The sequence below is a fragment of the Mustela erminea genome, chromosome 19, assembly GCF_009829155.1.
Source record: "Mustela erminea isolate mMusErm1 chromosome 19, mMusErm1.Pri, whole genome shotgun sequence".
NCBI lineage: Eukaryota > Metazoa > Chordata > Mammalia > Carnivora > Mustelidae > Mustela > Mustela erminea.
The window spans coordinates 33,807,414-33,829,716 of record NC_045632.1 but is presented as its reverse complement, the minus strand read 5'-3'; the positions used below and the strand labels follow the sequence as shown (position 1 = coordinate 33,829,716).

The following is a 22,303-nucleotide window of genomic DNA, read 5'->3' as shown; positions in this document are numbered from 1 at the left end:
GCTGGGAGGTGGTCCTCGTGGCTGCTGGCTGCCGCTGGGCTCCTTCCATGCACAATGCAAGGGAAGACTATATGGGAAACCCTTCCTACCACTGAAACTCATGAAGTTGGAGGATCTTATCACCAACACGCATAGAGAGCGCGAGCGAGAGAGAGAGAGAGCGCAAGAGATACACTGGGGACTGAAATCTGTTACTCTTCTGCTGCTCTATGGGCCAAACAATGAGTCGGAGGGTTTTCGAGAGCCTCCCAATCACAAGGCAGGACAGTGGGAAGTCATGGCCAAGGGGAGGGTGCACAGAAGAATCTGTTCTCCACCCAACCCCCAGCACCCACTTTGATTAACCATGTGTGGGCCAAACCACAGTCATCAGCAGGCCAGGTGGCCAGTGACACCTGTTTAAGTCAAGCTTTCTCATGTCACAGACGGAGGCCCAGCGAGGCTCAGAGGTATCTGAGGTTGCACAGCCAGTTTTGGAGGGAGAGAGAGACTCAGGTCCAAGCCTCTTGGTGGCCAGGCCATGACTTTCCACTCCACCCCTCCACCTCGGGTTGAGGCAACCCGAGAACAGTTGGAGACTTTTATCATGACAGAAGAAAATGAGTTCCCTGTGAGTCTGCAAACACAGGCAAGAGAAGCAAAGGGAATACGAGTGTCTCCTGTAGATGCCCACGTGGAAATCTGGCAATATAACCCAAAGAACCCGGGGAATCTCAGGGAAAAGTTCAATCCAGGGTTGAGAAAACAATACAGTTGATTTTTTCAAAACACTCAGCAGCGTTGAGAAACAGTGTGTTCCAAAACAAATAAATTCTGTTGACTGAGTGAATGTATTTTTTATTCATTTCATTGTTTTTGACCTTACTGTTCACTCAAGGCTTTAAAATGAAACACAGAAAAAACAAAGCTATTATCATTGTTCAAAATGCAGTTTCCAAGACAGTAAAGATTATTTTTTTGTTTGTTGGTTTGTTTGAATGTCCTAAGCCAGAGGATTGTGTGACCTTGGATCAGGGTTTTCCTGATCTCCTTGTGAGCTATTTGTCAGGAAATAGTTTTCTGTGTGGTTCTAAAAAGGCAAGGCTGAGTGAGGCTTTGTCTATCTGGAATTGGGGGTTGGTCCCAGGTCTGCGGAATGGCTCAGAGGCAGGAGCCACCCCAGGGAGCACAGCCAGGCACCCGGTCGCTCTCAGAAAGTCCTGATACTGGGAAGCACCCGGGGGTTCTGTCACAGGTGGGAGCCAGAGCCTTTGGTCTCTGCAGCAAAGTGTACCTGCGAGGAACCGAAGTCCTTTGGGTCCAGACACTAAGAAAGAGATTTCTGCCTTCATGACTAAGTGGGCAGTTCAGTGGGCTTGGAGGGGGCCAATCCGACCCGAAGATGTCTTGTTCTTTCCAACCTGAAGAAAGTGGTTATTGCAGAAGGCACAGCCAGTAGCCCCCCAACATCCCGTTTGTATGCTGCTGGGGTGCATCTAGAGCTGAAATGTCGTTTTAGGGAGCCTTGCCCACTGGCACTGGACATCCTTAATGTACATTCTACTCCTTGTCCTAGCTTCATGGGCGCAAACATTCTGGGAGAATCCAAACACCCTTACCTGAGCCGGGCTCGTCCTCCCCAGGCTCCCTCCCACCTCTGACCCTCATCTTCCACTCGCCCCCACCGCAGCCCGCCCCTGCTTCCCTCTCTTGCTGTTTTCTCCACCCCCATTCTTTTCCCTGGCCTGGGGCGGAGTGTGGACCTTTCTGATCCTGCCAATCTGGCCATCTTTATGCCTCTTCTCGGCTTCTCCATTCCTGACCCACCAAACCTGCATTCCTAGAGCTCCATCCCCCATCTCCAACCAAACTCCAAAGTTAGCACCTTTCCATGAGAAACCCTCAGTCTTGTCCTTCCTTTGAAACTCTTTCTCGACTAATGCCCACCATCGGTACCCTTCCTCGCATACTCTGTTCCTTCCCTTTCCTTCTCCGAGGGATATGCTGGGGAAATGGCAGTGGTGCCCAACTCGGCCTTTCTTCAAACCCTGGGTCACTGCCCGTTCGTGGATTGCAACCCACATTAAAAAAAAGACAAAGAAATAAAACAGAAAATACCAGAGGGTACCATCCATAGTGAGAATAAGTATTGTTTTGTGACACGTTCATAGTTTCAGTGTGTGTTTGCTTCACTTCTCAAACATGAAAGATATTTCTTACTGTGGGTTGCAGCCTAAACAGGTTTAAAAGTCCCTGGTCTACGGGAGAACCAACCCCAATGCTAAAGACATACTATGGAAAGTGAAGAGAGTGAGAAGCCATTAAAGAAATTTGCATCATGGAGGCTCAAAGGGCCCTGAGATTCCTCCCTGTGAGGGCTGCTGGGGCAGGGGAGCCCACCCCTGCCCCATAGGTGGCCTAGAAACTGCTACAATGGTACTTAGTACTCTGATTCAAATTTGTATATAAATGAAAGCCTGGGGGCACTGGGGCAGCTCTGTGGGTTAACATCTGCCTTCAGATCTGGTTATAATCCCAGGGTCCTGGGATGGAGCCCCATATCCCCATCCTCAGATCAGTGGGGAGTTTGTTTCTTCCTCTCTCTGCCCCTCCCCCCTGCTCCTGTGCATGCTGTCTGTCTCTCTCTCTCTCAAATAAATAAATTTTTCAAAAAATCAAAGACTGGGGGCCCCTGGGTGGCTCAGTGGGTTAAAGCCTCTGCCTTCAGCTCAGGTCATGATCCCAGGGTCCTCGGATCGAGCCCCACATCCGGGCTCCCAGCTCAGCAGGGAGCCTTCTTCCTCCTCTCTCTCTCTGCCTGCCTCTCGGCCTACTTGTGAACTCTGTCTGTCAAATAAATAAATAAAATCTTTAAAAAAAAAAAAAGTCAAAGACTGAAATCTTAATTCGTTGTAATCAAGATCAAGAGAAAACTTAAAAGGAAAATGGATCCACCAGAGAATTTTCCACACAACTTCAGCTGTTACTTCTCCAGCCCATAAAAACGAGCCCAGAGGATGTGTCCATTGGGAGTGGTGTCCAGCCAAAGTTTGGAAATCTACCAGCTTCTTCAGTCAGATCAACAGATGCTTAAAGTACAACAGGACACGAGTCTTGTCCCCACGGACAGGCGGATGTCCCAGGCACCCTCAGCTTTGGGCAGACATGACCCAGCCTGGAGTTACTGGCAGTAAAAGGTGAGCACGTTTTCCTGGTTCCCTCGGATCAGGATAACCGGAGGTCTGAGATCCTGGGACAGCGTCTCCAACCAGGCCATGTACAGTGAGCTCGGGCACTTCCCCTTCCTCCCTATGGGCAAGGTACTGCAAGGCAGGAAGAAGCAGCAGATAAAAACTTACCAGTACCCTTCCCCACACAGCCCAGCCCAAGATTCACTTTCTGATCAGGAACTCTGTTTACCAACTCCTTCAGCACTCCTTCCTAGCCACCCTAAGCATAACCTCCCACATTCCTTAAAAGCATGACTCCAAATGTATCTTCAGCCACAAAGCTGGTATAAACAAAGCCACAGCCTGTAAGACTCACATGATCTGGTCTCCACCAACATCCACGACCTCACCTCCTTCTACCCTCAGCCTCGCTCACAACACTACAACCATAATGGCTTTCTTCCCATCCCTGAAATCAATGGCAAGCTTGCTTCTGCCCCAGGGCCTTTGCATGTGATGTTCTCCCCACCCAGAAAGCAGAGCCTCTCCCCTTCCACCTGGTTGGCTCTTTCAGATCACCCATACCGTGGCTCACATGTATCTCCTTCTCTGATCACCCCCTTCCAGAGCAGGCTTGCTGCCCCTCTTTATCACAGCACCCTGTTTCATTGTCCTCACAGCCCTTCCCACTCTCCAAACCCTCTTTTCATTGGTCTGTTTGTTGTCTGTCTCCTCCACTAGATTGTACATTGCAGCCAGGTCTGTCTCGCTCACTATTCTTTCCCTGCACCTAGAACACAGTCTGATACAGTGGGTGATCTCGCTACTTCAGGCTGCTTGAACCATACTGGCCTGTGGCCACGATGAGGTGATCCGTTCACAGGTTTCAGCTGCAGGTCCCTGTCCTGCCTTCTGCCATGTTCGTGAGGCCCTGAGAGCACCCTTGCCGTGCAATGCTGTGCAGATAATGAGATGCCCGGGGGCTGCTGTTCAGTTCTTCCAGGAGGTGACTTTCTCACTATCTTGCAATTCCAAAAATGTTGCAGGATGACCATAGCTGACCTCCTCTTGACTCCAGGAGAAGGCAGTATCTCCCAGGCCCAGTGGGCGGGACATAAAGCTGGGGCTGCCCTTTGCAGTCTGTTTCCCTACAGGACATCCCTGGCTCCTATTACCTCTGAACTTGAGCACAACCCTGGGGAGGGGGCAGGGCTTGTGGCGCTGGCCTTCTTCCCTGCCAAGGGGAAAGGGCAGAAAGGAAGGCGCAGAGCGACTCTGGACTGCAGAGTCCCGGCTCTGGCCACAGGTGGGAGCAGCGCTGCCCCTCCTTGGCCATGTGGCTCTGGCAGGTGGCTCCCAGGCATGAGCCTCTGTTTTCTCTTCCCTGAGGTGAGGACACACACACCTCCCTCAGAGACTGTTGACGAGCTCTAAAGGGGACAGAGGTGACAAAGGACGCCACACATTGCCTAGCACCTGGCAAGCACCTCCTCATGGAAGCAGCCATTGTCACACTCATTGTGATTTAGCCAGGGGAAGTGACGAGCTGGTGAGCGGCAGAGCTGGGGCTCCAGCCAAGGTCCTGGGATTTTCCAACCCCAGATGCCTCTGCTCACAGCGACCCACACTGAGCAGGCCAACAGGGGGCCCTGGACACGTGTCCCTTACTTCAGATTCCATCCTCGAAGCCTCCCTGGGGACCACCTCTACCCTCCTTTAGAAAGCAAGGTCCCCGGGGGGGCCGGGTGGCACAGTCGGTTGGGTCTTTGACCCTTGGTTTCAGCTCAGGTCGTGATCTCAGGGTCGTGCACCATGTCAGGCTCCGTGCTCAGCATGGAGTCTGCTGCTCCCTCTCCCCCATCCTTCTCCCCCATTCTCTCTCTCTAAAATAAATAAATCAAAATATTTTTTAAAAAGAGAAGCAAGGTTGCTGGGACAGGGAAAGGCTGTAGGAACGGGGGTATTTCATGAAGCTGGCGTCACCTTAGAACACGTTCGTGTCCGGTGACTCTCAAGAAGAAAGGGAAGTGGAAAGATCAAAGCGAAACTTTCCTGATTTCACAGTGGTGCTGAAGTTTCGGTTACATCGTCAGCAAAGCCCGTGGGGAACTCCTATGTCATTCTCAAGAACTGAATTCAGAAATTTCAAAGGCTGCGAGGGGGCTGGTGGCCGCATTCTCTGGGGGGCAGGGGACACCCGTCTGTCACTACTGCTGTGGCCTTTCAAGCTTCAGCATCATGCCCCCTTCCCCAGCGGACAGTGTCCACCCGTCCAAGGGACAGGCTCCCTTTGCACTCGCCCCTGGGCCAGCGAGAGACAGTGGACTCCTGTTCCCAGGCTGTGAGACCCTGGCAGCTACGAATCTTCAGAATTAAGCAGCCCCAGGACAGAAGGACTTCTGGTTCAGATTTGCATCTCTTGGCCACAAAGAAAGGCAGCCTCAGCCCAAAACCTGGACCTAAGGCTTCATAACCCAATCCCCGCTTCCTGGCTGCGGGGTCCCGGGCAGGCTGCCTGACTCCTCTGAGACTCAGTTTCCCTGTCTCCAAAGTCTGTTTGTTGCTGGGTAGACGGGGGTAAAACAGAACCACTGAGCAGAGTTTTGAAAATTACTAAGGCCCCATGCCTCGAGTGAGGCTCAATCAGTAAAACGCTTTGGAGGAGGGCTTCTTTATAGGAAAAGGGAAGGGTCTAGTCCCAAAAGGGAGAGCAGAAATAGGTTGCTTGTCATCTAGGCAAGGGCTGTGGGGCCGGTTTATTAGCTGTGAGGGTGAAGCTGGACTCAAACACAGGCCATTAATCAGATAAACTGCTGTAGGGTAGACAGCGAACAACTAAGTTCTGCCTCAGACCTGCTCTAGAAAATGGCCTGACGACGCTCTTCGGGACACTGGAAAGTGTAATTTTGTCTTTCCTCCTGAGGGGGGAGGGGAGGATTTTTCCTCCCTCGGAATTTCTGGGGAATGCAGTCTTCTCCACCCCACCCCAGACCCTGATCTGGAAGGAACTGAGGAATGTGCCAAATCCTGGGGCCGATGAAAGTGACTCTCAGGCTGAATTTTTAGAAACACTGGTGGGGATGTCTCTGGGTTGGAGGTTGGCAATGCCAAGGCTCAGCGGCTGTGCCCTCCCAGTGAAGGTGGGAAGGCCCGTGTCGGGCTCCCTGCTCAGTGGGGAGTCTGCTTCTCCCTCTGCTCACTCTCTCTCTCAAATAAATAAATAACAATAATTAACTAATTAATTAAAAAAAATTAAGTGACTGGACTCATGATTATTATTATTATCATGTCCGCTACTCCCCCAAAGGCTGCTGGGGTGGGGGACCTATCTTTCCCTCTGGGGTCCAGGGGATAAGGGAGTGGGGTGGAGAAAGTGCCCGCAGGGGCTCACTTCCCTGGGTGAAATTTCTCATCTCATGGCTTGAGAGACCGACTTATCGTAGTGGCAAATAAACTTAAAATCATAGCATGTTGGCATGAAGGGCAACCTTGGAAATAATTAGGTTAAACCCTTCTCTATAATCAGGGAGATGGAGACACAGAGAAGTAGGGTTACTTGCCCAAGGCCACACAGTGAGCAGAGACAGCGCAAACCTGCTTCTTTGACCAGGGTTAGCCCTCACCCTCACAAGGAGGTGGCTTGGCACCACACCCAAGGAAAGGTCTGGGGCGCTGTCCTGGGATGAAGCCACTGTCTTGCACTGGGACCGTGTCCACAACCTAGGCAGACCTTGCCCTAGAAACACTCACTGCTGGGTGTTGGCCAGACAGTCCCAGAGAAACGCAGCCCTTTCTCTTACCACAGTTCCCGCATGAAGGAAACACAAAGCACTTCCTTTGTACCGAAAAATGTTCTCCCTAAGAGCCCCAGGGAGCCCTGTTGAGGCAGAGCCAGCCTCGTGGGCGTGCAAGCTGTGCAGTCACACACACACCCCCATCCCCCAACACATACTTAGAAGGGTCCCATGCTGGGTTCCATTCTCTGCTGCTGCCATCTTGTCATTCTCAACAATTTTCAAACAAGGGGCCCCACATTTTCATTTTGTACTGGAGCCTCAAAAGGGTATGCTTGATCCTGGTCTCAGGGTATGAGAAAACTGGTTCTGCAGGCTTCTGGGCCATCCTGAGGAATTCCCAGGTGGCCTGCCCTCAGGAAATGCAAGCCAGGCCAGTTAGGGGTCTTGCCAAACACCCTGTTCACTCTGAGCTAGGCTTCTCTGGGGGAGGGGGTCAGAGGGCCTGGCTGACCATGTTCTTCCTCCCGGCCTCTGTGAGAACAGAGCCGCTCTGAGACCCTCTGTGCCACTGCCACCTGTCCCTTCAACTCCATGCCCTCAGCTTCCACCCCTACCCAGCAGAAGTGGCTCAGAGCTGGCCACAGGCTGCAGCAGCCTGACAGGCATGGAGCCCGGCACGGCGACCCTGTGCCCCTGCTGCCGCCCAGGCTTGGCACCCACAGCAGCCGGGGGTGGCCCATGTCCAAGGAGGGCTGGGTGATTCCCAAACAACCAGGAATTGATTTTCTTCCTGAATGAGCAGGGTCCTCTTTGCCAAGCTGTGTTTGGCAGGGAAAGGTGGCGAACAGGGGAAAATGGTGGTGGGCGGGGGTCGGCCAGGCCTGGGGCGTGTGAGGTCCTAGACTTCTGCCAGCTGGCACTCAGGTGAGGGGTGCCGAGCGGGGGCAGGCCCAGTCATGTGCCAAGAAGCCACCTGAGCTGTGTTTCCTGGGGCTTTGGGCCCTTCTGGCTCACAGGGTCAGGCTCGGGTCCTCAGCCGGCATGTACCTCCTGAGCCCCTTCCCAGAGCTGACGTCCTGGGCCTCAGGGACAGGCTTCCTCTCCCAGCAGCAGCTACTTACATGACCACCAGAGCGGCATCCCGGGAGGAATCCTGCAGAATCTCATTCAGCCTCACCTGCCGAAGGGACTAGAGCAAGGAGAAGCCAGGGGGTCACTGCCCACATCCTCGGGAGTGGTCCCCAACAAGCCCAGGGACGTCTTCTTTAAGATTTCAGACCAGATGCACGAATTCTTCCCCCTTAATTATTACCTTCCTCCAAGACGGAGGGAAACCCTCAGAGTAGTAGAAAGCCAAGTTCACCTCCTTGGGAACTTGGCTTTCCTTTGCCGGGCCTTATTTCCATGACTGGGGCTGGTCCCGGGGAGGGGGGCGGTTAGGTGGGAGAGAGAGCACCTTCCGTGGTGTGGGGTGAGCTGCTCACAGCACAGAGAACCCGAGCAAGGCACGTGGCCTCCCTGAGCGTTACTGTCTTCACTGTAAAATGGGTATGATAATCGCCTCCCCAGGGGAACGTGGGCAGCATGGAGGGTGATAACCCACGCAAAAACACGTGGACGTCGAGGGCCGGGCACACGAAAGGTGCTTGATAAGGGAGACTCCGAGCACAGGTGGAATGTGTCCCTTCTTCCTCTACCACAGTCCAGACCAGAGCCTTCTTCGAACACTACACGTCATCCAGAGTTTTCCAAGGAGCTGTGAGCCCTCTGGGGTTGGGTCTCTGGGCTGACAGATCAGAATTCCCTAAAGCTTGTGTGAGGCTGGGTTGTGGGGGAGCCTCCTTCCCACCCCAAGGCCTGTCTCCAGTTTGTTCAGAAATGATCGGCACTCAAGAGTCTGACCGTGGAAGGACACCCCATTTGAGAAAATGGAGAATGTCGGGAAAGTGAGTTCACAGAGATCACAGACTCCAGACCCTACACTAGTGACATGTGGGGGGGAATAATTCTTTATCGTGGGAACTGTCCTGGGGGTGGTGGGATGTGTAATATCATCCCAGGCTTCTACTCACTAAGCGATCGTAGTGATCCCACCCTCCAGTGGTAAATGGACACTTTGCCAAACGTCCTCTGATGGCAAAGAGGGGGTGGGGGGCCAGTGACCCCGAGCACAGGGAGCAGAGCTGTGACCTCCTTCTGCAGCTCCCTCACCCGATCTTAAAGTGGCCACAGCAACCACAGCCCTCCTTTAGGCCTTAAAGAATCTGGAAGATTCTGTCTGGATGGGGTGGCCATGATTTTAGGCTACATGTAGGATGGGCTCTGCAGGCTAGGGGGAACCTTCAGGCAGCTTTGTTGGCCCACAAGGAAAGTTTTACCTTGACCTTCGCCACCTGTCTCATGAATCCCTTCCACCAGGGACAAGAGGGGAGAGGGAGAGCCCCCACCTTTCCATCGCCACAGCGGGGTGTGACTCAGGCCACGAATGGCTCTGAGTTCCACAACCGGTTTACCCAGCAGCTGTGGCTTGAGGATACCTCAGAGGCCAGGGAGTGGTGGACGGGGATGGAAAGGAGAGGGTGATGAGGAAGCTCAGGACAGATGGGGGCACGTGGCCCTGACCCGGAGGAGCGCCTCCATCCCCACCCCACCCCACCCCACCCCACCCCACCCCACCCCACCCCAGCCAGGCCCTTCTCTCTCAGGTACCTTGACTCTATTCTTGTTAATCTCCTCATCTGAGATCTTCCAGGGACAATCCTGCCTCATCTCCATGACAGTGGCCTCGTCCTTGAAGCCGTCATTCAGGCGGAAGGGTGCAATCATGTCCTCAAAGCGCTTGGTGCTGGGGACAGAGAGAGTGGGTGAGACCCAGTGAGACAGCCTGGTTTCCAGGGGAACTAAGTCCCCCGGGGAGATGGAGATGGGCGCCACAGGGACACACTTTTCAGGCTAAAGCCCTTCTGCCGCTGTGGTTTATATCAATGCAGCTTCCGGGCAGCAATCAACACTGACCATCAGCATTGACCAATCAGCTGGCATTCCACCAAATGTCGTCCACGACGCCTGGCCTGGGATCCACCTTCACCCACCCGACCGTTCCGCAGGTTGCCCCTGAACACTAACCATCCTGTGCCAGGCTCTGCACTGCACAACACGGAACAAAAAACCCTACAATGTCCTCTATCTACCAAGCTTTCCATCTGCTGGACAATAAACAAGCAAATCTACATCGTGAGCTTAATGAAGACACAAGCTGGGTTCCAAGACAGGAAATATTTGGGGGGAAGGAAGGCCTCCCTGAAGCTGAAAGATGCCTGTCCTTCTGAAGCCAGCTCTTTACAGGCCAGTGGGTGTTGGAGTACACAGAGCTGAAGGTGCAAAGGCCCTGAGGCAGAAGTATGTTTGGTTTCTTTGAGGAGCAGCAAAGAAGCCAGTATGGCCAGAGCAAGGTGAGGGCAGAGGAAAGTGGGGTGAGGTGAGGACACACAAGTGTGACAGCCTAGACCATGTAGGCCTTCGCTATTGGCCCCGAGTGAGATGGGAACCTGTTGGATGCTGTTCTGTGTGACTTGACTTACTTGACTTAAAAATAGAAATTCAGACTGCTCGGCCTTCAGATGAAGCCCCTGCAAACATAGGGATGGAGGAGCTCACACTGGGGACAGAGTTAATAGACAAAGGTCCAGGGGCACCTGGGTGCCTCAGTGGGTTAAAGCCTCTACCTTCGGCTCAGGTCATGATCTCAGGGTCCTGGGATCGAGCCCTGCATCGGGCTCTTTGCTCAGCAGGGAGCCTGCTTCCCTTCCTCTCTCTCTGCCTGCCTCTCTGCCTACTTGTGATCTCTATCAAATAAATAAAAAATCTTAAAAAAAAAAAAAAAAAGAGACAAAGGTCCAGGGCCAAATCCCAAGGATGCTGGCAAGCATCAGTCAGGGAAAGGAGGACTAGCCAGCAACTGGAAATGAAAGAAGGGTTGCTGAGGTAGGAGGAATCCGTGGAGGGGAGACACCTCCAAACCCAAAGGAAGAACTGTCCCAAGAGGGACCATTATGGGGGATGCAGCGGAGAGGCAGAGCAAGACGAGCCCAAAAAGGGGCTCTGTGGGTGAGGCGGAGGCCAGTGATGACCTCCAGGGGGATCTCCGTGAGGAAGTGGCTGCAAAGTTGATCTCCTTGGAGAAGCGTGGCTGTGCGAAGGAGAAAAGAGAGGGCCAGGAGGTGGAGGCAGAGAAGGGCCCAGGCTGGGTTTTAAAGATTAGGGCTGCTGGGCAGGGTCTTCGGGCTTGCTCTTAAGCTCCTCCCACAGGGAAGGTATCCCCCACTCCCTCTCTTTGCAGCCTGACTCAAGGCTTTGCTCCTCTGTCCACACAGACAGCCCAGCTGCATTCTCTCCTGTGTTCTGGTGCATCTCTGCCTCCCTCCTCCTGTGTCTGGTTCTGGACTTCCTCCGGCCTGCCCTGGGGCGGGTATCATCCCCGGCTAGAGCTCTGATGGACTCATCTCCACCCCAGCACATGGGAGGAACCAATGTATCCAACCCCACAGACTAGTTCCTTCCCTCCCCAGGTAATGGGGAATATAAGGGAGAGGTAAGAGGTCAGGACAGACCTGACTTTACTGAGGGGCTGGAGGGCTGGAAAATCTCATGTACAGGAATTTACAGAAGCAAGCCCAATTATAAATGTCTTGGTTTCAGACTAGGGAATTGAGTCATGGAGCCAGTGAATCGTCATCCCTTCGGACACTGCCATTGAGCCTAGCTACAAGTTCACACAGGGATTTGAGTAAAGTCCATGAGCTTGCTGCTGCATCTGGGAAGGAGGAGAGTTGTGGCCCAGACCCTTCAATGTTTTCCCCACTCCCAGCACCAGTGTGCTCACAGAAATAACATCCAGGGCTGTGGCTGCCACACTTCTGCCTCAGGGCCTTTGCACCTTCCGTTCTGTTTGCTCCAGTATCCCTCAGCTCCATGGAAGGCATGTGCCTCTGCCATGGCTCCTGGCCTCTAGCCATGTGTTTCTGGGCATGTGATTCTGCCAGCCCAGGACATAGCCAACTAGAGCAAAGGTAGCCAAGAAACAGGCTTTGCAGCAACCTCCACCTTGGCCTCATGAGAAGGGATGAGCTGGACCAGTCACGGCTCCTTTTTGAGGAACTTCAGTTAGGCAAGGCTTAGAGAAGGAAGCAAGTCCATAATACAGCCAAGACCTCCAAAAGGTCAAGGTCTAGAGGGCAAAAGCCATCGATCTACCATTTACTGAACACTGACTTGGGGCTGGACCCTGTGTGAAGCACTTTACACAGACTGTCTTTAAGACAGCGGTTCTCCCAGTGAAGCGCCCGGACCAGCACCCAAGAGCTTGTTAGGAATGCAGCTTCTCAGGCGCTACCCTGGACCTACTGACTCAGAATCTTGGAGTGGGGGCGGGAGAAGGGGGACTCAGCAAGCTGTGTTTTCATAAGTCCTCATGAGATTCTGATGTGGGTCTAAGTTTGAGAACCACTGCTTTATGACAACGCTTCAGGGTGCTGGAGAAAATTTAAGAAATTTACGAGTAGCACGCAGTGTGAAGTGTGAAGCGGAGACCTGCTCCCACCCTGCCCATCCCCCCGGGTCCGGGGGTGGGTGGGGGTGGAGTCCCTTGAGGATGAAACACCTGCTTTCCCTCACTCAAGGGGCAGAACAGCTGAGACTTGCACCAGCTTTAAAACACTTGCTCCGGGCTCCTGGGTGGCTCAGTTGGTTAAGCAACTGCCTTCAGCTCAGGTCACAATCCTGGAGTCCTGGGATCGAGTCCCACATTGGGCTCCCTGCTCAGCAGAGAGTCTGCTTCTCCCGCTGACCTTTCTCCACTAATGTTCTCTCTCTCATTCCCTCTCTCTCTCTCTCTCAAATAAATAAATAAAATCTTTTTAAAAATAAATAAATGAAATTAAACACTTGCTCCAAGAAAAGCACAAACATGAACATTCACCGTCCTCCAGCCCAGGGGTATTTCTGGCAAAGACCTGAGCTCTGATACGCAAAGGAAGAAACCCCAATGGGAAAGTAAAAGGCTGCAAACTCCCCATCCTCTTTGCCTGCCCTGAGCCCTGTCTGCCCAGGGCTCACCAGACAGGGGTGTGTGGGGGCATACAGCTAGCTCTCCTGCCTGGGAAGGAAGTCAACACAGAGCACTCACTGCTCAGCACGCGGCTTCTGGTTGATGTCCGGAAGGATGTGAACCTCGTGGAATCCCAGTCGGAACTTGCTCAACAGGGAAATAAGCCTGGGAGACAGAGATTTTAAAACACATATGCGTCTATTCAGTGAGTTCGTAATGTCTATCGAGGACCCAGCAGTGAAAAACCGCAGATCAAATCCTGGCCCCAGGGAGCAGACGTTCTCACCTGGGCAGGGGCGGACAAGAGACAAAGGTTGATTAAGCAGGTCAGAGGATGACAAGCGATAAGGAAAAGCGATTGAGCAGTATTTCCCCAAGCACCTGGTGGCCACCTCTGCACTAGCACAGCCTACATTTTAATGTCTGTATATCTGCCGGGGACCTTGGTCCAATACAGAGTCTGATTCATCTGGTCTGGGGTAGGGCCTGGGATTCTGCATACTGACAAGCTCCCACGTGATGGGGAAACCGATCCACGGAGAACACTTCGAGGACCAAGGGTGTAAGGGATAAGAAGGAAATTGCAGGGTGGTCTGTTCAATCAGAGATGATACCCATGAACGAAGTATAGAACCAGGAGGAGCGAGCCTGTGCATGTGGCACTGACTCTGCATGTAACAGGGGTGGCAGTCAGGGAAGGCTTCACGGAGGAGGTAGCAATCTAGCTGGACGGTGCATGGTGCACAAGATCATTATAGGCCAAAGGGGGCGTGGTAGGAATGTCCACAGTGCAATCAGCCAAGGAGCCTTTGGAAGAATACACCCGCCTTGGCTCTAGCCTACCCAGTGCATCAGAATCTGGAGCGGGATGTGGCTTTGGGGATACCCCAGAACAAGTTGGCAGGGTTTGAGTGCATGGGGGTGGGGAGTCCAAATAAATAAGTGGGGGCATGGGGGTGTAGAAGGTGGGGCAGGAGCATCGAGTGGCTGGCTGGGTTGGGGGCAGGGACGGGGGATAAACCTTAAGGTCCAGTCGTCAAGCCACTGCTGGACCCCGAAATTGGGAGGGAGATTAGGAAAGCAGAGCTGTGAGCAGATGTGCTGGTGTGCAGCGTGGGGGTGGCAGGCTTGGGCAGGGACCCAGCCGGAGGCAGCACCAGCCTGGCCTCGGGGTCACAAGGAGACCAGAGGGCTTGGCCTGGCTGGACAGTTGGGAGGCAGAGGACATCCCACACCCTTCATGTGCAGAACACCGGTGATCCCTCGGTGCCACAGCCTTGAGCTCCACTAGCTCAGGCTTGCATTCAGGGCTACAACAGAGAGCTGAGCCTATGAAGAAGCCTTCTGGACTTCTTTATCTCCTGGAGATCCCAGAGGTTCTCAGCAGGGGTGAGGATCAGGAGAGGAGATTGCTAGTTGCCCTTAACTCACACAGGGAGTGACCGAGAAGGGGTCATGGGGATGTGGTCCTGGTGGCACATGCCCAGAGGTCTTGACCCAGGGACATCAGGGTTCGGACAGTGGCAGAACACACCAGAGACCGGCAGAGTTTTTTTTCCCTTTGGCTAATGCATGCCGTGATCTTGAGCAAGCTACCCACTGTTCCTACCCAGCTGCCCCCTCCAGCGTCTCCCAACCCACAACCTTCCACCTCACTTGACCTTGTTCTAAATAAGGCTGAGCTACCTACCTTTCCATTTACTTCTTTTTCTGCTTAAATCTACTCACATTCTTACTTACCTGCACCTGGAAATTTCATATGGCAATTTTCAAAAGAAAACCAGCATCTCTTGCCAGAAAGAGGTGATCAAGAAAACCCAAGTAAATAACCCAACATGACCAAATTCTGGCTGGTTGAGCTCAATTCTGCCGTTGCCCGGCCCGGCCCCCAGCCAGGCCCGTCCTCTCTGGCTGAGACAGATGAGCCTGTGTTCCCCAGCAGAAAGCCCTTCTCCTGCAGAAGGAGCCACACCGTTGGGAGAGAATAAAAGTCACCTCTCTCTAAGAAATCCAGTGGCATTTGCTGTCCCAGCTTCTGGCCACTAAATACCTCCTGTCTCACCAGGGACAGCATCCCAAGCTTGGGGTGGGGACATTGCCCTGAAGGAGCCTCAGTGCCCCCCTCATTTCTCAGCAGGAAGGGCCTTCTCCCTCCTTCATTTCACACAGATTTCTCCTTGAGCAGGTTGTGGTTTTACAATGTAACAATCCTTCCCGTCATGGAGCTAGGGCGTCTGCATCTTATTAAAGGGGGGGACTGGGACAGCAAAATAACGTCCAAAATGGACAGAAACCTGCGCCTGCCCAGAGCTCCCTCAGCTCTGCTGCGACCTGGAGACGGCTGGGTCCCCCTGGAGGGGGCAGTGGCACAGGTCGGGGAGAGCAAGAGGGGTTACTCTTGGGCAGAGCTGGGATGGTGCTGGTCCTGTGCGGCCCCTCCCCCCAGCGCTCCCCACTTACGCCTTCCTCTCTTGGTCCATCCTGTTGATCTGGCCCCCCACAAACACACGGATCCTGCACTTGCTCCATCTCTTCTTGCGGCCGAGAAGATAGGGGATGAGGAGGGTGAGGCCTGGCATCAAGGGGGAACTGCTCTCAGGATACATAGAGCACCCTCTGGGTTCCCGCCCCGCTCTGCCGCTGGCACCCCTTTTCCTCTCTGTGGACCTCAGTTTACCCATCTGTGTAAGGAGGGCGCTAGACTAAACCAAGCTCACGAGGGTCTCTGGGCTGGGGTTCATGTGGTCTGCGTGATGTTTTGAAATCCATGATCTGGCGTTTAAGAACTGGGGGATTTTCACGTGAAAATCTGGATTGCTGGCATATAGTTTTAAAGGTTAAAGATTTCACCAGTGGGCGGAAACCCTCACCCCTGCTTGTCATCTCTCCACGGGAGGCCAAGGACCAGCTGTCCCTTATCACTGCATAACCCGCACCAACTGACCCATTACTTCACGGCTCTATGCCTCAGTTTCCTTCTTTGTAAACGGGTCTCATCACAGTTCCTGCCTAGGGATCACACTTAGTGTCAAGCGTGTAGCAAGTGTTTGGTCTACAGAAGCTACCCTTCGTCGGACACGTGCTCCTGGACCCAAAGCGTTTTCTGTCTGGGCAGGGTTCTTTCGGGGCAGAGCAATAATGCCAAGAGGCATGTGTTTTAAGAAAAATGGGAGAGGGCATATTTCTAGGAAGCGAAGAACATTCCTACAGCATCCCCCCCATTTCTGGCAGGGGCCTGTGACCCCTGAGGTCCTTCTCATCTGAACCCCTAAGGTTCCATCCCATGCTGACCTCAGCTCCTCTGACAAAGTCCCAGTTTACACCAAGAAGAGGGGCCCAGCCAGGCTTCCTCCAGCCCAAGGGTCACTAGTCCCCCTTGCTGGGATCTGGGGTCCCTCCAGGGGCCTTGTCCGGAGCAGCCAGGAAGTATAGGCCATGGAGGGAAGGCGGTCCCCAGGAGAGCTGCCAACCAGGCGGACACTAACCTCCGTCATCGAATAGCCAGTAGATGTCAATGCTCTTCTTTCCCTGCTCAGACTGGAAGATGGTGCTGGCCTGCTCCTCCCGCCCCAGGGCCTCAGGGTCCACTGCAGGAGCGGGGGGTGGGGGGTCACCTGAGAGCAGCTCACCTTCACACACCTGACTCTGTCTGAACACGGAGCCAGCTGCTGCGTGAGGTGGGCTCGCTGTCGTCCTGTCGCACCGCCCCCCCCCCCCCGGCACACAGTGGCAGGAAGCACCCTGCTGAGGGCGTGCATGGTGGGGACCAGCCCAGTCCCCGGCTCTTAGACAGTGGGACCCTGAAACCCCTTTCTCAGCCAGCTGGACCAGGAGCGGGGGTCCCGGGCGTGCTGTCCCGGGATGCACCCCTCCCTTATAGGCCTGCCTCCCAGAGCATCAGTGGCAGAGGACGGAGGGAGAAGCTCGCTCCTCTCCTCCCTGCCTGTCACCGCTGAGCGAGGCCAGGGGACCTCTTGGAGGGGTTTCACACAGGCTACTGAGCCAGCTGGGTGAGTTCCCACAATGCCTGGACACTGAATTCCCGAGGAGGGCTGCAAGGTGGAATATTGCCCAAGCCCACCTGCTCCGGTCCCCGGTTACCCAACCCAAGGGTCCTGCCCACAACCAGGCTCCCTCACGGCCCACCACTGGCTGCCCCACCATGGGAGAGCATCCTGAGCCTCTGGGTGGTGTGCGGACTGACACGTGCCTGAGACAGACGGCCTGGCCCCGCTGGTGCTGGCTTCTTTGCTGTCCTCTGCAGGGTCAAACACGGGGTCAAACACCGGGTTAACTGCAAGAGAGGGGGCGGCTTTGTTCCCGGGCTCTCCTCAACCAGGGGCACTTCTGGCTTCCTCCTCTCCCAGGCTAACCCTTCCATGAGAAAGAAAGTCCTGACCCCTCACCTTCCCCTGATCTGGCCTCTGCCTCCCCCTTGCTTCTCCCGCGACCCCCGCTTCCTTCTGGCCTCCACACCTCTCAGTCCCCCTACCCCCGGAACCGCCCCCTTTTGTTTCCCATTTTATTATTTCTTTCAGTCCCCCACATGTGACCAATGCAGAGTCTGCAGACCCCTGTGTGACTAGAAGTAAACAGCCCTCCTCGGTGCTCCGGGAGGGTCTTGGGGACCAAAACATCTGGGTTCTGTAGTCTTTCTCTGTATTTTCATGTTCTGCTGTCTTTTTTTTTTTTTTAAGATTTTATTTATTTATTTCACAGACAGAGATCACAACTAAGCAGAGAGGCAGGCAGAGAGAGGAGGAAGAAGGCTCCCCACTGAGCAGAGAGCCTGATGTGGGTGGAGCTGGATCCCTGGACCCTAGGATCATGACCTGAGCTGAAGGCAGAGGCTTTAACCCACTGAGCCACCCAGGCGCCCCATGTTCCACTGTCTTTATGTGAGCTCTCTCCTTTCTCCCATCTTTTCTTTCTTCCTCTCTATTAGTTCCTCTTTTTCCCACCTGGTTACGGAGACCTTGATAGTGGTTGGGGAGCTCTGAGGTGCAGTCTTGGTTCTGCCCCCAGTTGGAAGTGTGACCTTGAACTTGGTCAGTGTCTTCATTTGAAACCCTGAGGAGTTCTAAAAGGCCATCTGAAGCTAACTTTTTAAGCTTTTATTCCTTACTAATGTCCCCCTTTCTTCTCTCTACCCCTTAAAAAATTGGGTTCTAGGGGTGCCTGAGTGGCTCAGTCAGTTAAACAGATTTTGGCTCAGGTCATGATCCCAGGGTCCTGGAATCGAGCCCCACATCGGGATCCCTGCTCAGCAGGGTATCTCCCTCTCCCTCTGCCCCTCTCCCTGCTCAGGGTCTCTCTTGCTTGCTCTCTCAAATAAATAAAATCTTTTCTTACAAAATTGGGTTCTAGAACTTTCTAGAATCCCATTCTGGTTTTTGTGAGGGGCGTCAAGCAGGTGGGGCATGTACTCACTGTGTGCCTGCATCACCTCTGAGACGTTGAGCCCCTCACGCATCCTCATGACACACACACCATAGTTGAAGTCAAAAGCATCACTGGAAAGAGAAGAGGTGGGTTCAGGCTCCCCTTGGTCCCAGCCACCAGCCCCTAGACCCCAGCCCCCAGGAGACCAGATGTCTACAGTTGGCCCTGCCTCCCGCCATATCACTTCTTCCTCTCAGGGCCTCAGTCTCCCCACCTGTGTAACATGCTAGCAGAACGGGAGAGCCCCCAACCAGGGCCCCTCTAGCTCTATGGTCTGTGGCACCAGGAGGTGCTGCAAATCTTATACTCAGCGGGAAACCAAGTCAGGCCAGTCTGCAAGGTGGGCCTGTCCTCCTGATATATATTTGGATAATCTACTCAGGCCTGCCAGCAGAGGTGGGCATGGGAATTCTTAACCTTATCTTATAGAAGCACAACTCGAGTTTCAGGGAGTAACTAGCCCATGAGCCATGCTAAGAAAGTGGGCAGCTGGCTTTAGATTTGAATTGCTGAGACAGAACCCCGAGGGCTGGTGTGCGTAGGAATGGCCTTGCTCAGGAGGGCAGCAACAGCTTGTCGGAGGGAACGTCTAGAAGATTCCCACCCCAGAAGTTTATTCACTGCCCAGCTGACAGAGGGCCTCAGAAGCCACCAGTAGGGCTTGATCTGATGGGTCAGGCATTGCCCTCTGGGGGTCCTTTGGTTACGTGTCTTTGGGGTAGGCGCTTCTCAGGCCCTAGCATTTTGGGGTTTTGGAGCACTGGAGTTGGGGGGATGCTGGAGAACAGACTCTACCACCTGTTGTCACTGTCAGAGGCAGCTGAGACGCCCGACTGTGGCTGGATGACTGGGTCAGGTGGCTGGGTCACAGCAGACCTGGAAGCAGGTCCCAGGTCCCCAAAGCTCAGCTTCCTTTCCTTTCCATCCTTTCCTTTTTTTTCCTCTCCTCTCCTCTTTCCTTCTTTCTTTTCATTAATTTTTAAAAGATTTCTATTTTTATTATTTATTTAGATTCAGAGAGAAAGCATGCATGAACAAGGCAGGGGGGGCAGAGGGGGAGAGAGGGAGAGAGAGAGAGAATCTCAAGCAGACTCCCCACGGAGCAGGGAGCCTAATGTGGGGCTCGATTCCATGACCCCGAGATCAAGACCTGAGCCAAAATCAAGAGCCAAATGCTCAATGACTGAGCCACCCAGGCCCCCCAGCCTTTGTTCTTTAAACACTACTACACACGGCCTCTCTGTACCACATCAACACAGAAAAGCAACTCAGGCAGATATTTTCTGGAGGTTGCCCAGGAGGAGCCAAAGGAGAAAAGGTTTGGAGTTTAGCCCAGAGTCCCCAGGGACTTTCTCCTCATGGTCCCGTTCCCCATACCACTGCCTCCTGGGAGGTCTGGATTTGCCTCTTGCTTGGTGTCACCACCTCACAGCCCAAGGGCCGGCTCTTGGCAGGTCTTCTATAGTCCAAGGTTCTCACCTAAAAACCCATCTTTTTGGCTCTTCTAAGAAACCAGAAGCTTTGGCAACACTGGGCCCACATTTCTGCCTGGGCACAAATGGCTGGAGCCCAATAGTTGCTACTCACGGCAGTTTGCCACAGTCCCCACTGCTCCCTACTATGTCTCATCTATTCTCCTTCTTTGTGTTCTTTGTGTGTTCCCTGCCCAGCTTGGTGCCCAGGGCCTAGAGGTCTGAGTGGCGAGCCCTCAGTGGGTCTGTTTCCTCCTCAGCTTTGAACCAGCTTCTTATAACTTCCAATGCATCCCCCCTGCTTCCCAAGGCCCAGAAACACCAAAGGCCCAAATCAGCTGACCCCAGGCCCTGCCTCCCTCATGCCCTCACTCACTGCAGAATGCCGATGTAGTCTTCCACCGTGGCCGGGTGAGCTGACTGCCAGTTCTTCTTGAACCCAACCACCAGAATGTTGGGCTTCATTCTCCCGAGACCTGCGGCCTGCAAAGAGTGTCGTGGGGAGCTGAGGGGCGGGGCCTCATGCCCCACAGTGGCTCTGTTCTGTGACTATGGTGGGGCCCTCTCAGCCCCAGCTGCCCTCCTCACCATGTGGCGAGGGTTCAGGAATCACATCCCGCCAGTCAGGGTCCTGCCTGCCTGAACACACCAAGGAGAGAGGTGAAGCTACAATGACTACACTGTCCCTTTAGCTCTGGATGATCCCAGTTCTGCTTTTCTAGCAAATTATTTCTCATCCCCAGGGACTTGAATTTGGATGCCAGCCTTAGAGTATCCCCAAGTCATCTCACCTCTACATCTTTTATACTTCTTCTTTTAATGCTTAAAAATATTAAAAACTTTTTTGAAGTGAAATTCATATAACACAAAATTAACTGTTTTAAAGGATATAGTAGAATTCAGTTTAGTCACAATGTTGTACAATCATCACTTCTATCTACTCTCAGAATATTTTCATACACCCCCTCAAAGAAGACCCTATATGTTCTTCTCTTTTAAATGAGAAATATTTAGAATTATTAGAAATGACTCTGATATGCTGGCTCAGGATTAACAACTGTGATTTTATCTATGCATCTCATTCTACAGCTGAGAAAACTGAGCAGGGAAATGAATTGCCCGGTGGAATGTTCTAGAACTTGATCTGAGTGGTGGCTTTACACCACTAGGTATATATGCATATGTAAATATTTATCAAACTATACACTTAATATTTTTCACTTTGTTGACTGTAAATTATATTTTTAAAAAAAGGAAAACAAGAATTGCTCAAGACCACCCAGGCCCCACAGGCTTCCAGCTCAGTTTCCCGTAGGCCCTTGGGCACCGTGAGAAAGTGCCCTGAGTCAGCATATCTGGGGAGACAAGAAAGGCAGGCACTCCCGTTGCAGCAAAGGGAGCTTCAACTAGCCCCTTGGGACGTCCTGCCTTCCAGGTTGTCGCACCAAGCACTGAGTCCTGGGGGAAGCCCCGAACCCATGGCACCTGCATGAGAATCTGAACACCACTCCGGAGGTCCTCGGCGATGACATCTGAGTAGAAGGCCTTGATCCTCCTCTTGTTCAGCCACTTGGTGTGCCCATTGGCAATGAGCCGGAGCTCAGGCATCCTCTGTTTGCGGGGTCCCTGTGGGTGGTGGGGGCAGGGGACATCGGGAGCTGCCTTCTCCCTCTGTTCTTAATGAGATGCAGCCTCTCTCCTCCCTGGAGGCTGCCCCAGGGGCTCAGCCACACCCAGAGGTACCCACTTTCCCCTAGGGAGTTAGGGGAAGGAAAGAGGAGGAGGAAGGAGGAGGATGGTGGGGGGAGGAAGATGGAGGGAGCAGGCAAGAGGCAGGGCGGTGGGGAGAAGGCAGTGACGGGGACAGGGGAGAGGAGAGAACCAGGCCCACAGCAGGGTCTGGTGGGCTCTGCTTGCTCCACAGTTCCTCCACCCCCCAATGCTCCTCACAGTCACAGCCTCCCCCACCCCCCGTCCAAGTGTGGACTTCAAGCCCAGGGGCTCCTCTAAGTGGGCCCCTCCCCACCTATAGGGGCCACTCACGATGAGCACGTGGCCACAGACCATCAGGCTGAGGTTCCGGGTGAAGGTGCCCACAAAGTCGACCAGGGCCGGGCGGAAGTTGGGGGGTCCCGTGAGCACTAGGCACTGGGGACTGAGAAGCGGAAGGGAAAAGGGCCTGAGCCACCTGCACAGAGCCCACGGGGATCTGGGCACAAATCGCAGGTGGCGGGGAGAATAAAGGCTGGGGGTGGGGAGGGCACATCACTTACAAGATCCCTGTGCCACGTGGGTGCGTGGGGGACTCAGCCTCTGGATGAAGAGGCAGCCCAGACTCATGGTCCAGGGCCACTGCCAGACTCAGTTGGAGCCAAACAAAATTGGTCACTCACCAGC

At 53.7% G+C, this 22,303-nt stretch overlaps 1 protein-coding gene across 5 annotated transcripts in view; it reads right to left on the bottom strand.

Moving 5' to 3' along the window:
• Positions 1-2,810: 2,810 nt before the first annotated feature.
• Positions 2,811-22,303, bottom strand: part of SLC12A3 (solute carrier family 12 member 3) — a 36,252-nt gene continuing 16,759 nt past the window's right edge. For 2 of the 5 annotated variants that reach the window (XM_032323982.1, XM_032323984.1), the window contains exons 16-26: positions 21,950-22,061; positions 21,392-21,532; positions 20,283-20,389; positions 18,423-18,505; positions 17,203-17,286; positions 16,478-16,579; positions 15,453-15,564; positions 13,071-13,157; positions 9,596-9,731; positions 8,008-8,075; positions 2,811-3,302 (exon numbers count right to left, since the gene is read on the bottom strand). In XM_032323982.1, the coding sequence (XP_032179873.1) occupies positions 3,161-3,302; positions 8,008-8,075; positions 9,596-9,731; positions 13,071-13,157; positions 15,453-15,564; positions 16,478-16,579; positions 17,203-17,286; positions 18,423-18,505; positions 20,283-20,389; positions 21,392-21,532; positions 21,950-22,061 (1,174 nt within the window). In that variant the 3' untranslated portion in view covers positions 2,811-3,160. Of the gene's footprint in view, positions 3,303-8,007; positions 8,076-9,595; positions 9,732-13,070; positions 13,158-15,452; positions 15,565-16,477; positions 16,580-17,202; positions 17,287-18,422; positions 18,506-20,282; positions 20,390-21,391; positions 21,533-21,949; positions 22,062-22,303 lie in introns of those variants that run through there. The other 3 variants (XM_032323985.1, XM_032323986.1, XR_004281132.1) reach the window with 2 other exon arrangements.